This window comes from Drosophila nasuta, chromosome 2R (assembly GCF_023558535.2).
Source record: "Drosophila nasuta strain 15112-1781.00 chromosome 2R, ASM2355853v1, whole genome shotgun sequence".
Taxonomy (NCBI): Eukaryota; Metazoa; Arthropoda; class Insecta; order Diptera; family Drosophilidae; genus Drosophila; species Drosophila nasuta.
Genome location: NC_083456.1, coordinates 15,996,613 through 16,013,449, shown reverse-complemented (window position 1 = coordinate 16,013,449; position 16,837 = coordinate 15,996,613). Strand labels below are relative to the sequence as shown.

Genomic DNA, 16,837 nt, shown 5'->3' with positions numbered 1-16,837 from the left:
TTATCTAATGCCTTAACTAATGTGGTGACGACAGTTCACTGCCAGTATGCCAAAGGCGTTTACAGGGGTCACAAGATGTGGACCCAACGCACATGAAGTAAACAAACACAAATACGCATCCACAACTAAGTACTATATGATTAATAATAGCCTCGAAACAGTGGCGGCCCTGCCGTTGGCTGCCCTCTAAAGTGCAAGTGACATGAACTGCTCCCATTTTTGTTGCCGGTTGTCAGTTGTTTTATTTTGTTTGTTGCATGTTGCATGTTGTTTGTTGCCGGTGGCTCAGATTGTTGCAAGAGTTACGCTTCCACATGGGGCGTCCGGTGGCAATGACTGGTCGAAAAGTTGGCATAATGTCTGGCTATTGTCATTGTCCAACGCAGCCAAGTGTTCAGTGCACAATTTGTAGACTGCAGCTTAGTTGTATGTACTCGTATGTAGCTCCTGCTGTCCCTCTTCAGCGCCTCCATTTGTGGATGGTTGTTATCTAACCGAAAGTGAAATGGGCGCAAAGACGGCAAACAGCCGCAGTCGAAGCAGCAGCAGCAGCAACTAGTAACAAGGCAAATGCAAAATGAACATGGCAAAAAATGGGAAAGAAACACAATACTTATGTACTCGCGGTACTCGCAGTTAACAAACTGTAAATTTGCTAAAATGCAATAAAAAAAAAAAAAAATGCGAAGCAAATAAAAATCAAAACAAAAATAAAAACGCCTTAACAGACTCGTAATAATCGCTGCATTTTTACCATATACACACACTCTACTCAGCTGTGGCAGCTGTGGCGCTCGCTCAAGAAGCAATAAACTGGGTGGCAAGTCAATAGTCTGAGGTCCATTGAATTGTGTGCCACATTTTGCACTGCATGCCGAGCGAGAGAGCATTTGAAGGGAGTTTGGAGTCGGGAGTTCGTTTCGTTTGATTTCATCAGCATGTTGGTGCGGTCAATTGTTTTATATGATCGCTGCTTATTCGATTGTCAACAAGTCATGCAACTGTTGCAGAGACTGTTTCCGACCCCAACAACAACAACGGCAGCTCGAAATTCGATTGTCTTCATTAATTTGTGGTGCCTGCAACATTGTTAGTCTGTTAGCTAAACGAACGAGTGAGTCGACACAGGCCATTAGTTCAAGTTGATTGCACTAAAAATTATTATCAATAAAAATAATAATGGAATTATCGCTTTACATGCCAAACAAATCAGACACAAGAATGGCCATACAATATGGATTGGCGTTACGTATACGACACCGATAACCGGTAACCGGTCGAATGCAGCAGGAAGCAATCGCTAAATCCCACTGCAATTTCGTCGCAGCTGCAATAAAGTAATTTGTTTGCTCGCAAATAAAGTAAATTTATTTTAATAAACCGTTTTGCGGTGTTTTCTTAATATAATTTAAGTGAATTATATGATTTTCCCAAGCTATTGTTCATCCTGCCAGCAGAGTTATTCGCAATTCCATATCTATCTCTTACATTTTGTGTACGTTCATTCGTTTTGTTAATTGACGTGGAGCAATTGAAAAACGAAATAAACATAAAAAGATGTGAAAAGTTTTCAGAGTGTAACGAGAAATGCGATAACAGGCTGGAGCGCGCTGCCTTGACAGCGATCACAAAATGTGGCAACAGATAGAAAATAAACAAAAAAAAAGAAAATAAAGTAACGCAATGTTAACAGCATCCTCAGCTATTTCCTGCAACTTCCTGCTAATCTCGTGTGTGTTGCGCAATGAACTTCAACTTCAACTTCAAATTCGCAATTCGCAATTCGCCGCTGAACGAGAAAAGTCAAAATAAAAATTCAAAAATCGGAAATGGACCCGTTTTTTTGGATTAAGCGGAAGCCATCGACCGCCATCGCCATCGTCATCGCCATGGCAAGCGCGCATTATTAATTTGCAACCGGCGTGGCACGAAATGCGGCACCTTGGGCATATGCTGTAAGTGTGTCTGTAGGATTGTGCAGCTGGACGCTGGACTAGAGTTGTCCAAGGAGCTGGAGCTGTTGAAAAGTGAAAGCACAGCAATGCAATTGTCAAGGAAATTGACATTGAATGTGATCGCGAATCGGTCAGTTTTATACTCTTTATTTTGCTGCCGATGATGGCAATCGCCAGCTGGTAAATTGAGTAAGTGCCAGCAAGTAGTAGTGGCATCCTGTCTCGTGCCTCCTTTTGTTTTAGTTTGCATATATTACAGAGTAAACCGTAATCCATAAGAGCACAACACCTGTGCAGCGCCGGCTTCAGTGTTGCGTGTCGCCAACGTTGCTGTCAATGCTGGAATTGCAGTTGCCACACGACTTCAACGATGACGTCGACGACGACGACGACGACGAGCGGTGCGTCCACATTTTTTCCAAGTAACTGCTTTAATTGTAGCTGGTTTATGTTTTACGAGTTTTCGTTTTCATCGAATGTGCAATGCAATTTCATTATTTTTTAATTTTACTGTCGGATCGCATAAACTTGTATATATTACGAATGTTTCACCATCATTTCTCGTTAAAACCGCGTCAATGTGTTGAGTTTATTTTAGCCATAATTTTGCGTGCATGATTATTCTCGATTTGCCCTATGGTACCTTGGTGTGAGACACTTTAATGGGCAGCTACGCTCTAATAGAGCCATTTCCCAACTAATTTATGGCTATTAGCCAAATTGTTTAGGCCATTGGCAAGATGAGTAGTCTGTTGCGGTGTCTGGCACATAATTAACAGCTTGGTAGGTAGTTAAAATCAGTTTATCTTAACCCCGAGCATGTTACTCACCATTATCTCAATGGGTTTGGTTTAAATGAACTAAAAGGTCAACGCTTTTTATGTTTTGCGAAATTCATTTAAGCTCAAATTCAAAAACACCCAAAAATATGCAAACCAAAATCAGTTCACCTAAAAGTATGCTTAAGCATTTGTTTAGTATTCAAATTCCGTTTTATTAAAATATGTACATTCAATTTCAAAATCAACTCCGACTTTTCACAATATTGCAAATATATTGTAATCGATACGCTTGATTGTGTGGTTAGAGATTTCGAAATTTTCCTTACTCGGCTTAATGTTATTCAATTCATTAAATATATTTTATTGTTATCTATTAGTTATTACATAAATAAGTGGGGAAAATGTGTTCTTCACAATTGCTAGTTGGAAACAGTTAAAGAGCACATGATCGCGTACTTGAAAATTGATTCATAATTATTATAAACAAGTAAAGTTAATTCACGATTAAGTAAGATGGTGTAAATTGAACAATTAGCCAATGAAATCACTTAATTTTATGCATATTTGAGTGGTACAACTGACGAGCTATAGAGCTATGGGAGCTACGTCATTGCTACAGATGCCGATATTCGACTTTGTGTAGATAAAAATACTTGCGGTTTACCAATGAATCTGGAATTTCCCATTGAGTCATTGAGTCTTTCCCTTGGCTAGAACCCGCCCACTGTCTTTGTGTTATTGCTGCCCAGCTTACGTGTCTCCACTTAAAAGATCGTTGGCCAGTTGCTTAAGTGACGCGTGCTTGACGTGCGACCAATATTAAGTATGCATGTGTATGTGTGTGTGTGCCATTCATGTGAATCAACTAAGCAAAGAAACTCAAGGCACTAAAAGCTCTTTGCCAAAAGCTTTACTTTTCCTTTCAACTGTGAAACAGCTGACTGCATAAGTAAATGAGTAAAACAACAACAACAACGTTACTAGGTTTAAGAAACGTTAAAATAACATAGCTTAAATTGTCCTTATTGTCATTTTAATTTATCAACCGCTTGTTTTTGGCAGGTGTATTACTTCACAACTACCTATTACGCCGACCGATGACGACACATGTAAAACGAGCCACAAAGAAAACAAGTTAAAGTGTGCAAACTCTACAGATTACACTGAAAAATACCCTGTACATTTATTATTTATGTATATGAAATACAAAACAATTTGCGAACTATATAAATTTAATGAAATAATTGCCAATTGCCAACAATTAGAATATAATTGTGTGTTTTACCTTTCATAACAATTTTGCTATACATTTCGCTTAAAATAAATATGCGCTCAGATCTTACGCTTGTTACCCGTTACTCACTCATCGTGTACAGGGTACAAACAGCTGTAAACTGAAGCACTCACGCTCTCTGCCGGCCTGCCAGACAACCGATCGCCTTATCTCTCTCTGACTTGCTCAATCTTTGCGGCCGTCTTGCTTGTGCTCACAGTGTTCGCTTTGGCGCTCGCCAAGCTTTGTTAAAGCTGCACTTGCGAGTTGACGAAGCTTAAGTGAACTTCTACTCAAACTTTTGGTTTAGTTGCTTTCTTGTCGCGCGCATCGATAAGCGCGTGTTGTTGTACTGTGCTCTCGCTCTCGCTGCCGCTCTCGTGCCTGCTCCCGCTTCCGCTCTCGTTTCTACTCCCTGTGCCCATTCTTGTGCTTACTCTCACCCCGCGTGCGCCGATGTGCATCAGAAATTAAATGATAGCCAAACATTCAAGACGTGCGTCTCCCACAATAAAATTAAATATCGCCCGGAAAATCCCCTCGTGTCATATTGGAGGAGACGCTAGATTGTGAAATCGATGCAGCTGCATAAAAGCACATGCATCAGACAGACTGGGCTTCATTTTGGGCAAGATCAAGCCAGGGCCAACAGCTCCTTTACCTTGTTGCTCTTGCAACGTTCCAATAAAACACCAAAAACAAAACGCGAACCAAAGTGAAGTGAAAAGCAAAGCGACTAATTAAAGTGCCTCTCTTGGGTCTGGTATCTGTTTCGACGACAACGTGAAAAGGAAACAAACAAAGCGGAATAAGCAACACATCGAAAAAGGCGGTTGAAAACGTTTATAAACAACAACAACAACAACAACATTAAAAACTACAACTACAAAGTTGAAGACAACGACACAAACAGACAGCTTCGACACCAACTACAATAATAATAATAATAATAAAAACAACATAATAATATAAAAGCCATCACACAAACAACAATAAAGAAAACAACGACAAATAAAGCGCGGTAATAATTTTAGTCGTGCCAGTTTGTTTATTAAATATACTACATAAAGCAAACACACACATACAAGCAAACACAAGCCGGTCAGGTGAATCGATAAACTAAATCGACTACCAGTTACTCTGTAAATATTCATTCGGCAAACTACAAAAATACCCCTGGCCATTATAATGCCTCCCTTTTGGTGGAAACTACTCAAAATAATGTTGCTGCTCTTCGCACTCTTCACAACGGTGAGTAAACTATATCGTATTTGTATATTATATTCATTAAATTTGCTTGGGCATGTAATTAGTATATAAAGTGCATTCATAATCGTGGTGTAGGTTAAGATCATAACATTGGCATGTGGATTTGGCATACTGTAAAATAAGTTTTATAATCTTAATCATTTTCATTTTCACAGTTCCATTTCACTCATTTGTACTTCCTTCATTAGCATATTTGTTAAAAAAAAGCTATCATGTGTACATAACGCCCAGTTATAAATGATATATATACGAGTAAATTTCCTGCTGTCTTTAGACATTTTAAAAGGCGTTTAGAATTGCAAATATTTATACGAGTTGTTGTGTTTTGCTCTCCAAGTTTGCTAACTCGTATACTTAGAGCATTGACTTAATTATTGCACTGACAAATTGCAATAGTCGTAGAGCGATATATGATATATGATACTATATATTGATGGTGGCGATTTCCCAGACTTTTGAAATGAAATTGCTTCTTAATTACACTCGCAAACGAGTATGTGGACAAAAGGCTTTCCCAGAATTTTGTTTATCAGTATGTCTAAATTGTTCTCCATATGCATTTAAAAAGAAAATGTTTAATGATGTTAATGTTAAATGTTTGCAAGAGTCTTGTCATGCAATAAATTAATCGCATGGCTCACTTAATTATTTGAGAACAATTCTGGCGAAACAAAATCTATTTGTGGAATAAGTCTGGGATTGTCTAGGGCACGTTGATTATCAAATTCAGATTGCTGTCATAAAACCAAAGCTCAAAAAGTTGGGTGGAACGTAAATATATTCGCCGCAGTCATAAACCGAATACAAAGAGAGAGATCTGCGTCTGTCGGAAACGTAATATTTAGACGCATATTGACAAGTGTTTTGACTTTTTGTATAATTGTTGTTGATATGTGTGGATTTGTTTAGTGCTGTTGTCTCGTCATCGCGCATGGCATATTCAAGACAGGTGCCAAATAATATAATAACAGCTTTAAATATGTATACATATTATACATATATATAGCAAATAATAAAATCATTGCGCATAAATGTCACCAGTGATTGTAAGAAGAATATATATATACGTACCTTCGATGCATATAAATACGAAAGATCACTTTGTAGTTCCCCTCATGCTGCAATAATCATAAAGATTCATATTCACATGCTGATTACTCAAGCATGAAAACATCGTTGTTACTTTCGTTGTTGTCGTAGTAGTAGTTGTTGATACTATTGTTGTTGTTGCCGTTGTCAACGGCCTGTTGCCAAAAAAAAAGCAGTTGCTGTCTTTAGTTGCCCAAGCTATTAGCGTGATTATCGGCTATTGGCCAACTGAGGTGGGAGTCATCCTGCTCACAAATCGTTACTCAGTTCCCTTCTCTAATGCTCTCTTTTTCTAACTGCTTCTCCTCTCTCTTTCTCTCTTTCTTTCTCTTGTGTACTCTACGGCAAATGTTGATCAATCGCAAACAAACAAAAAATTCCACATATATCTTTCAGATAGTTTGTATCAATAGCGAAATGTCAAAGCGACGCGAGGCAGAGGCAGAGGCCGAGGCAGAGGCAGAGGCAAATTCAGTGGCAACGAGGTCAGCAACTGCGGCAACAAACAACTCCATTGATCTGACGCCCTTTCTGTCCGACAACCTGTTGAATATAATGCGTAACAGATCACAGCAGCAGCAACCGCAGCCGCGGGATGAGTCACGATCACATGCGGAAGAGGAGGAGCAGCAGCAGACAGGCGAGGTGGAGGTGTGCAATTTTTGAGAATCTGTTCCTTCCGATACAGATGCAGATGCAGATGCAGCTGTAGATGTGCCTGTGCTCTAAGATACTCTTTTTGTTAATGTTGTTTGTTAAGAGTTCTTTTTCTGTTGTCAATCGATTTGCAACTGTAGACTAAGCATTTTCCCCATTTCTCGTTTGCCATTCTCACTTCAGTTGCCTGCCGAGGATATCGAGCAGCGTGTTCGTTCCATATTCAAGGTGCACGATGGCGATGGTGTAATGATTTTCAATGTAAGTGAACTCATCTCATTTCCATATCCATATTCATATTCATACTCATCATTTGCATTGTGCTTTCGTATTGTGTTCGTTTGCTTACCGTATCTGTGTTTGTGTGTGAATTGGCTTTGATTCGGCTCTGAAACTAACTCAAAATTTACACACACAGACGACAACCACGGACGATGCACCTTTCATGCCATCCATATCCACCACCATGCTTGGTGATCAGCCAGCATCATCCGATACTTGGCCATACTCGCAATCAGAATCAGAATCAGAATCAGAAACTGAGTCTCAGGCAGAGACAAATGCCAAGCCCAAGCACTATCATCAATATCAAAGCTTGAACCATCAGCAGCAATCGTTCAAAGTGCAGAGATCACCGGATGGCAAGCTGAATCTTGTCTTTAACGATCCACTCGTGTCTTTGCAGACCACAACCCAACAACAGCACCATCAACAGCCCTCAACTACGCATCATCAGCAGCAGCAGCCGTTCAATCCCCAATTGCAGCGACCAACACCACGTCGTCCCATTTCGGACAGTAAGTAGATCGACCCAATGAGATTTGTAATAACTTTTGAAACAACAATTAAAACACAATTAACTCAACACTCACAACTCGCTGTGTCATGCTCATTTTCCAAACCTTTCCCTTGGCACTTCTTGCCTAACATCAGTTATCGTGTTTCCCGACTCTATAGATAAGTATCGGACAACTACGCCACCGCCACCGCCATCGATCGATACGGGCGATCATCAGTGCGTCGATGGCTTCAATCAGAGCCGTTCCTTCTGCACCAAGGTCCACAACTATCCCGACTTGTCTGGACTGAAAGGTGTTTTGGCAAATCGATTTGCCAACTTCTTCAGCGATGAGCCACAGCCCACGGATGTGGGACTCCGCATCAACGATGACGAGCAGTATCTGTGCAACAGTCATGTGAGATACTTGTATCCCAAACTGGGTCAGCGCTTGGATCTCTCCTGGCAGATAATCGTGAATACAGATGACTTCAAGCAAGGCATTCTCATCGAGGAGTGCGAGTGAGTAAATTGAGAATTTACTTTTAGAATTCTGTTCATATTTCAACCACTTTCAATTGCAGTCACGAGGGCGAGAGCTGTCAATTCCTGGACAGCTTTCCTAACAACTATGTGCCAGTCTGTAAACAACATTACGTGATACGCCATTTGGCCACGGTCAACAATGCCAGCAACGGGCAACCCGAGGTGGCCAACGAACCCTTCAAGATTCCTTCGTGCTGCAAGTGCGTGATAAAGAGCAAATTCTCGGGGGACAGCAGCCCTTGAGATTTGCAGCAACAAGAACTCCGCCAATTTCTGCACATGTGATTTGAGGTAAGTTTCATATTTAATTGACAGAATTTATACATTTCAAAACATGAAATTTGAATATATTTGCGATCACCAATATATAGTACAATAGTATTTATTTGAGGAGTTTGCGCAGCGTCCAACCCATGGCATAGAATCCAACGAGCTTGAGGGCCATCCGCTTGCCCTCCATATTGCCAACGTTCTTGAATCTATTGTTGACATTTCCAAAAATCCGATCCATTTCGATAAAAGCGCATGAAACAACCAATATATCAATATAAAAAAACGAAAATGAAATTACTGTGCGACTTTAGCAATATTTGATCTCCCAAAACGAATAAATATGTTTGTTGTTTGTTACATGTGTGGAAAGGTAACTGATAATGTTTTTAGTACACTCAAATAATTCATAATCGCTTGTCAAGAATTTAAGAACTTACTAGATCGAGAACGTTTCCACATGATATCTAATATTCATTATTTTTGTCTCTCTACTTGCAGCAACAAGTTCTACCCACCACAGAATGGCAGGCCAAACTGTCTAGGGGAATATTGTTTAATAAATTGTAGACTAGTTGTTTTATATGCACATAAAACATATCTTAAAGATTACATACTTATCTATACTTATATCTAATAATATAAAGCTGATAATACTTAATTGCAAATCGCAAATCGCAAAAAAAAAAACAAACAAATAACACACCCATTAAACGCGAGCAGCCATCAATTAACAAAATCATTTAGAGTTAATTAACCAATTTTTATTTTGTATAAACTGTATAATTTTATTGACGCTGCGTTTATGCTAAAATATTCGTGTCATAGTTTCTCCCACTTTAATTGTTTATTCCCATGTAAATTCTAGTGTAAATGCATGTAATTAGTCTTAGATTTATGTTTATTTTTAACTGCAAAACAAATTAGAAAAAAATGTAAAAATTATGAAATGCCATTTTTAAAAACAATGTTTAAATATCACGCACAAAATAAAATAATAAAAATAAAAAAATACATTAAAGTGATTCTAATATAGATAGGAGGAGTAGAGTTCTTTGAACTCGTTGGAAGCATATTTTTGTATTTTTTCTTTCACTCTAGCCTGAAGTCGACTGCATGTTAACATGTATTTATTTATTAATAATAATTCTGTGCGCTCGCTAAGTAAACTAATTACACTCAGTGTGTGTAAACATCCACAGCGGGACATGTGACAGACAACAGGCAATGACTATGAATGTTTTGCCGGCTTGGGACTGAGGGGCGTATGCGCGATTTGCCAGTTGCCAGTTGCTGCCCCAACTCGTTGCATTTCGATTTGTTTGCCGTGTGTTGCCTGGCGCGCTGTTAGGTGGGCCACGTGCCCAAATCGAATCAATAGTATTTATTGATTTTAGCACTCGCATTTGTACGGAACTATGTCAAAGTTAGGTCGAACAATTGCTGGCTTCGATTGTAATGCGAGCACAATAAAATGGTCATTTAATTAGGTGCTTTATTGTCTTTGGCCAAAAATGGTCGAGCGGTAAAATAAGTCATTAATCATGACACTGCAAAGCATAAACTAGTGCACACATATATTCCATGGGTATTTATCAATTACTTCGTTGAGGCAAACTAACCCAGAGCTCTACATCTAATGGATATTTCCCCCATTACGAGCTCGAGCTTTTCCAATCGGACATTGTGTTTGCTGTGCTGTTTTGATTTGCACCCACCCCTTAGGGTCATAATGTATCGAAGAGTGCTGGAAATTAGTTATTAAGTATTCTAGATACTCTTTCTTCAAAATTACGAACTTTTATATAAGATGTAGGGCAAAAGAAAAAGAACTGGAATTTCCCGTTTGCTTCGGCAGAGAATATATATTTGTGGAGCTGAAATATATTTCCCAAGCTTATGGTAAAGTGTTTATCGTTAATATAGTATAAAGTATTATAATGTATAGGACACAAAGTAAGACAACCGCATTGTTGTTGCTTCGCCGGTCTGGGAAATGGGTCTGGTCATATGGCGAGTGCTGTCTGGTAATTGCCGCAGCACATTTGCATGGCAAAAGGAGTTAATGGTGGTTGCCTGATTTGATGTTGTTGTTGTTCTTGTTGTTGTTATTGCTATTGTTGATGTCGTTGTCGTTGTCGTTACTGTTGTTGTTATTTGGTTGCCTGTCGCTCGGCGGCCTTATAAAAACCTTGTGCTGGCAGCAACAAGGCTTCAATACGCCGGCAGTCGAGAGTTCAGTCGTTGTGTTGCAAGTGCCTGTGCTGGTCTTCATTTTGTTTATTATATACATGCTTTGCCGTTGCAATTGGAGCTACAAAGTTGCGGACTATTTCACTTTTCATTGATTCGCATTATGAGAAATTATGCAACCGCCTGAATAGAAAGTCAAAAGTCAGAAGCCAAAAACTTGAAACCAAAACAAGTCATTAACAAAGGCGAGCCCACATCTAAAAAGAGAAGATTTTGCTGTTCTCTAGCTGCTGCAACTCTTCATTTGTATGCGCAACATGTGGTGTGCAATGTGGGGGAACAACATGTGAACTACATTCGACGACAGCCTCTGCATATTAATGAGGCACTTGCGCATTTATCTCAATTCATAATAGAAATGCTCTCATGGCTGTAGAAAAAAATCACCCGGCTTAAGGGAAATTTAAATGGAAAATGAATAAACTATTTAAGATCAACTAAGTGAGTGAGTGATATTTGAATATGGATGCTGGACCGCCCAATACGCGCAATCGCATCTGGACAACGGGCAGCACGAACAATGGATTCTTCGATGAGAATCTGCAACAGCAACAGCAGCCGCTGCCCCTGCAACGCCTTCAAACGCCGGGTAAGATCGGACATTAACGTTGTTCTATTATAGGAAGCTGTTTCATTTCGATCTGCACTTTTCCCATGCTTTGTGGAATTCTTCCGCTAAACTTAATGACATATACTAAAAGTGATAATGAGAATAAAAACTTGCGAGCAGTGATTCATAGACCGCAAAATATCTCTCTCCGACTTCAGATGACCACTCATCAAATTATTACCGATTCTACATAGTATTATTCATCTGTCTTGTTACAAGCTAATGAAAAATTTGTATAGATATTAATTGTGTTGTTCAATATTAATATCTTAGTTGTGGCACTATCAATTGTCTGGATGTTATTATGCCTGAATTAGTTATTCTATCCAAAAACGGCAAAGATGTTGTAATTGTTCGATCAGCATGTTTATCTGCCATCGTTTTCTTGGGCTTCTCAGTCAACTTTTGCGTCTTGATTTTCTTGGGCAACTCCATTTTCTTGTCATCATCTTTTGGCTTTTGAACTGTTTCTTGTCTTCTGTGCTCTTTACGCCATTGCATAATGAACGAGTAGAGAAGATATCCCATAAATATCGATACAATGCCAGCCCAAATTTCCATAATAATCTCCCAGGGGCCAACGACATTGGACTTGAAGTCGACAACTTCCTTCATAACGTGACTTAAGTCGGACACGTCCTCGGCCATGTTGTATATGTTGACCTCAAGGTCGAAGGGCTTGTAACCAAAAGCAGATAGAATAAAAGACATTTTCCAATTTTGATCTACAGAATTTTATCGAAATCGAAATGAGTGCTGAATCCTAGGCAATGTTTAACTTCAGTATGTATTAATATATCTGTTGTGCCCTGATAAACATCAGCAGATGTGCATCTGTAAACTATTTATATGCCATCGGCAAATACGAGTACACAGACGTACTTTAAAATGCAGAATGTATGTGAGCATGCATGAAAGATAAACTTGGTATCAGGGCGATTTTAAAATTAGTTTAATGTCACCGAACACGCAAAACAATTGCAGTGCATTGAACCAGCTGCGGGATTGCAGTGGTTTATGCATTTACCGGAAAAAGCCAGTTGAATGTGACAGGTAAATGCATTAAAAATGCGATTAGAGGACACGTATCCTTGTTGTCCAACCATCCACGCGGACAAACAAAACAAAAAACACAGGACATCAATGGGGCTTAATGACGTAAATGGATCAAGATTAGAGTGTTGTACAGCGATACAACATGGCGATAGAGAGAGAGAGAGAGAGAGAGAGAGAGAGAGAGAGAGAGAGAGAGGAACAGGAAGGAAATTATTGCTGATAAATTGCTTTCATAAAACAAATATGAAATAAATCCAGAACAGAATTTATATCATTTGACAGCTCTGAATTAGTTTTTGTGTAATTTGGTGTAATGAATTCTCACTGCAGCTAATCGGAATCTATTGTCTGGCCACAGCAATGGAAATGCCATTGGACATGCGGAGAGTGCCCAAAGTAAACATCTACCCTACCAGCCCATAGGATCCAATCTAATTGGCGTGCAGTCAAAGTGGGTGCGATGTCTATAAACATACTACAAGTTATTTACTATATGGCTTTTGATTTCAGATTTCGACGCAGTTACTATCACAAGGTTGTGCTGGGGGGATTGGCATTGCTGGTCATCCTGCTGCTGATAACAATCATAGTAATAAGCATAACTCGTAAGTGCCAAGTTCATTTCTATTCCATTCTATATATCATTCAAATTCAAACTCACTTTTTCAGTTAAGAAATCTAGTAATATTTGCCGTAGCAAGGAGTGCATCCGCACAGCGGCCAGCCTCATCTATGCCATGGACGAACAGACTGATCCCTGCAAGGACTTTTACAAATTCACCTGCGGTCGCTGGGCCGACGAGCATCCGCGTCCAGATTCAGCGACCTCCAACGATTGGTTCCGCGAACGCCAGTCGCATATAATGCGTGTGGTGCGCGAGTTCCTCAAGTCGAATATCAGCAGTGAGGAGCCCGAGGCTGTGGGCATGGCCAAGACCGTATACAAAGCTTGTATGAATACCGATCTGTTGGACCAGCGCAATCTGGAGCCGCTTGTTGCGTATCTGCAAAGGTTTAAGCTGCTGCTGTTGCCCTCTGCTTTTAATCTTACCTTCAGCAGCAGCTCAAGGTATGCCATGGAGTCGACGAATGCGAGCTTCAACTGGTTGGATAGCATTGTGGCCATTAAGCGGCATCTCAGCATGGATCTCATCATTGGCTTTGATGTGTTTCCTGATCCATTTAACCGTACAATCAACCGCATTGCTCTGGGTACTCCTGAAACAGAGTCCGCATTTCCCTTGTAAGTTCAGCAAGCTTAGCATGATGACTTTAACTTAATACTTGTTTGTGTAGCAACAATGATGATTCGCATAAGATGTTGCGCAAGATACACAAACGCACCATCTTCATGGAGAACCTGGACGAGGATGAAGATCCCGACAATCGCGAGAACGAAGAGGAAGAAGCAGCTAAGCAGACGGGCTCAGGGATGTCTGCTTATTTGCTCTATGTGCGGAAGGTCATTGAGAAATATTTGCTTTATGTGGATCCCGATGTGAACCAGGATGAAGCCACCGTGGGCATCACGGAGCTGGTGAAGCAAGCAGTGCAAGTAGCCAGAAAAATACATATGGTGACGTTTACAAAATTGAAAGTTTTGCTACATTATTAAATATATTTCCAACAGCTGAAAGAGGAGGCGGAAAACATTACGAAGCCCTCGAAAAATCCGGCTGATGATATCGTTTACATTTCGCTGTTGCAGCTGCAGAATCAAACGGACAAGAAGATTGCGCCACAAACGTTGCCCATCTGGTTGCGCTACATGAGTTTGATTCTCGAAGGCACAAAGCATGCAACTAAAATGGAAACCGGCAATACAACAATTATAACGAGTCAGGCGGATATATTCTATTTGCAGAGCATTGTTGAATACCTGCAGGAGACGCCGGCCCCATACATCGAGTCCTATCTGTGGCTCAGCGCAGTCGAGGAGCTGGTGCTGCACACGACCAGCGACATGAGGTTGTTGCACGCCGAGTACATGCGTCTGGTCATTGGCACCGAGGGCAGCACACCACGATCCCTCTACTGTGCCCATGGGGTGAACTCACTCTTTGGGATGGCTGTCAGTTATGTGCTGGCCGATGAACAGTTCACCAGGCAGACGCTGCCACGTGTGGAGCGCATGCTGAGCGATATACGACGCTCATTTGATCGCCTGGTGCGTGGCACATCCTGGATGGATGCGGCAACGAAGCGACAGACAATGCTAAAGTCTGCTGAAATGAAGAGCTTCATTGGTTTCCCCCCGTGGCTGACGAATGCTACAGCTCTGAATGCGTACTACGAGGGCGTTAAGGTTAATGCGAGCACTCATCTGGAGAATCTAATGGGATTTGTGCACTGGCAAATGCTGGGCAGAATCAATGACATGGACGAACCGGAGCCAATTGGTTGGGCGACATCACCATCGAATGTCAACGCATTCCACACGTTTCAATCGAATGCCATAAGTACGTCGTGGGGGGAAACATGTGGCATGCTTACATTCTGTTTAATCTGTATTGTTGTTTCTTCCTATCTCTTTTGAAGCTGTGCCCATTGCCATTTTGCAGTATCCGTTCTACGACCTTGGCCTTGAGTAAGTTGTATGGCTCAATGCTCAGCACTTGGACTTGATTTCCGCGCGCACACACTCTGCACACAGCACTCAGCACCCGGCACTCGACACTCGCGTCTGCACTGCTTTTAATCTCTTAAGTTACTCGAGTAACAACTCAATTACAATGGTACGAACGCATCCTTATTAGAGCCCTGAATTACGGCTCAATTGGTACGATACTGGGCCATGAACTGACGCACGGCTTCGACGACAGCGGACGTCGCTTCGACCGCTTTGGCAATATGGTGGAATGGTGGTCCAACCAAACAATCAATGAGTACGTCAATCGCACAGATTGCTTTGTCGACCAGTACAGTCACTACTATCTCTCGGATATTGGCGAATACGTTAGTATGGCAACGGAAACAGAAGTGACCATCTGCTGCTGCAAGGCATAAACAATTTGTACACTTTGCAGATTGATGGCGAACTGACGCTCGGCGAGAATATTGCGGACAATGGCGGCATGCGGGAGGCTTTTCTCGCCTATCGACTCTACGTGAAGGAGGTGGGACGTGAGCGACTCAAACTGCCTGGCCTGGAGCATTACACGCACGAACAGTTGTTCTTCATTGCGTTTGGCAATCTCTGGTGCGAAACGTATACGCCTGCTGCATCGCGTTATGCATTGGAGGACTCGCATTGTCCCGGGCAGTTTCGATTGAAGGGTGTGTTGACCAATTCAGAGGAGTTTGCGCGCACCTTTAAGTGTGCGGCGGGTACACCAATGAATCCCGGGCAGCCGAGATGCCGCATTTGGTAATCAAATACGTACAATTAAGACGATATGAACACTCAAGTGATTTTTCTACGTACATACTTAGTATAATCGTTTAGTATAGGCATTGATGGCATACTCACGTTTTACAAGTGTTTTCTGCTCGTATTTTTATAAATATCCAATAAATGGAGTTTTCGTAGTCAGCAGCTATTGTTCAGTTTAATTCATCGTGTGGTTGTAATCTGCTGTGCGTAATACAAGTGGAATGCACTTCTGAATCAATTTAATGAATCAACATGTAAACATATGTAGTTTTAGGTGTAATTCTGAGTCGATTTTATAAAGCCAGTCTTAAACCACATTTAATTAACTGCTATTATTTTAAATAAAGTAGCTGCAACACATTAAAGTCACAATGAATGTGCAGCACAGTGTTAATACCAATATAACTCATATAGGACACGAATACCACGAATATATTGCTATGTGCTACGCAATGAATGAAACTTCTGACAGAATGTGTTGAATACAAAATGTAATTCACATGAACAAGATGTGATAACTTTAATCCTATACCAATCAACCGCAACTCTGAGTACATTTAATGAATCAAAATTGGAGTCTCGTTTACCTTACTGTCATATTTTTAATCTAACTGTCAAACTGCAATTTTTTCTCACATTTGAATAAAACTCTCCTGTCGAACGCCAATCAATGCTGAAATCCGCATAAATGGAAAGCATAACCATGTTCAGCTGGTGAATCAAAGCTAAATTGGCACTATATAACAATTTTCAAATGCGGTTGCCAATCCCGAAATAGTTTGAGTTGTAAAGTTATTTCGGTCTTGTTGCCCATCAAAGTATGCAACATATTTTTCCAGCTCTAAAAGGTTTTGTGTGTATTTGCTAACAACTGTTGTCTACTTTTGGGCGCCACTCAAATTTATATTCACCACACGAATATTCAT

At 40.6% G+C, this 16,837-nt stretch overlaps 3 protein-coding genes across 12 annotated transcripts; 2 read left to right on the top strand and 1 right to left on the bottom strand.

The window, feature by feature from the left end:
• Nucleotides 1–4,314: 4,314 nt before the first annotated feature.
• LOC132785688 (protein spaetzle) lies at nucleotides 4,315–9,609 on the top strand. 9 transcript variants are annotated; one of them, XM_060791892.1, is made up of 7 exons: nucleotides 4,316–5,261; nucleotides 6,765–7,019; nucleotides 7,209–7,286; nucleotides 7,444–7,822; nucleotides 7,983–8,325; nucleotides 8,388–8,640; nucleotides 9,121–9,609. In XM_060791892.1, the coding sequence occupies exons 1-6, from the start codon at nucleotides 5,199–5,201 to the stop codon at nucleotides 8,590–8,592; spliced, it is 1,323 nt and encodes a 440-aa protein (XP_060647875.1). In that variant the 5' UTR covers nucleotides 4,316–5,198; the 3' UTR covers nucleotides 8,593–8,640; nucleotides 9,121–9,609. The 9 variants fall into 9 exon arrangements, with proteins under 9 accessions (XP_060647874.1, XP_060647875.1, XP_060647873.1 ...); XM_060791890.1 differs by having other exon boundaries at nucleotides 7,959–8,325; XM_060791895.1 differs by having other exon boundaries at nucleotides 4,317–5,261; nucleotides 7,711–7,822.
• On the bottom strand, nucleotides 8,635–8,860 carry LOC132785690 (uncharacterized). The gene has a single exon (XM_060791899.1). It carries the CDS (start codon nucleotides 8,858–8,860, stop codon nucleotides 8,732–8,734), a length of 129 nt encoding a protein of 42 aa, XP_060647882.1. The 3' UTR covers nucleotides 8,635–8,731.
• A 1,125-nt stretch (nucleotides 9,610–10,734) lies between the features above and the next one.
• On the top strand, nucleotides 10,735–16,268 carry LOC132786492 (endothelin-converting enzyme 2). 2 transcript variants are annotated; one of them, XM_060793031.1, is made up of 9 exons: nucleotides 10,735–11,461; nucleotides 12,869–12,989; nucleotides 13,049–13,143; nucleotides 13,208–13,781; nucleotides 13,835–14,114; nucleotides 14,169–14,997; nucleotides 15,077–15,125; nucleotides 15,295–15,497; nucleotides 15,565–15,651. In XM_060793031.1, exons 1-9 carry the CDS (start codon nucleotides 11,335–11,337, stop codon nucleotides 15,567–15,569), a joined length of 2,283 nt encoding a protein of 760 aa, XP_060649014.1. In that variant the 5' UTR covers nucleotides 10,735–11,334; the 3' UTR covers nucleotides 15,570–15,651. The 2 variants fall into 2 exon arrangements, with proteins under 2 accessions (XP_060649014.1, XP_060649013.1); XM_060793030.1 differs by having other exon boundaries at nucleotides 10,743–11,461; nucleotides 15,295–15,493; nucleotides 15,565–16,268.
• The last annotated feature ends 569 nt before the right edge of the window (nucleotides 16,269–16,837 follow it).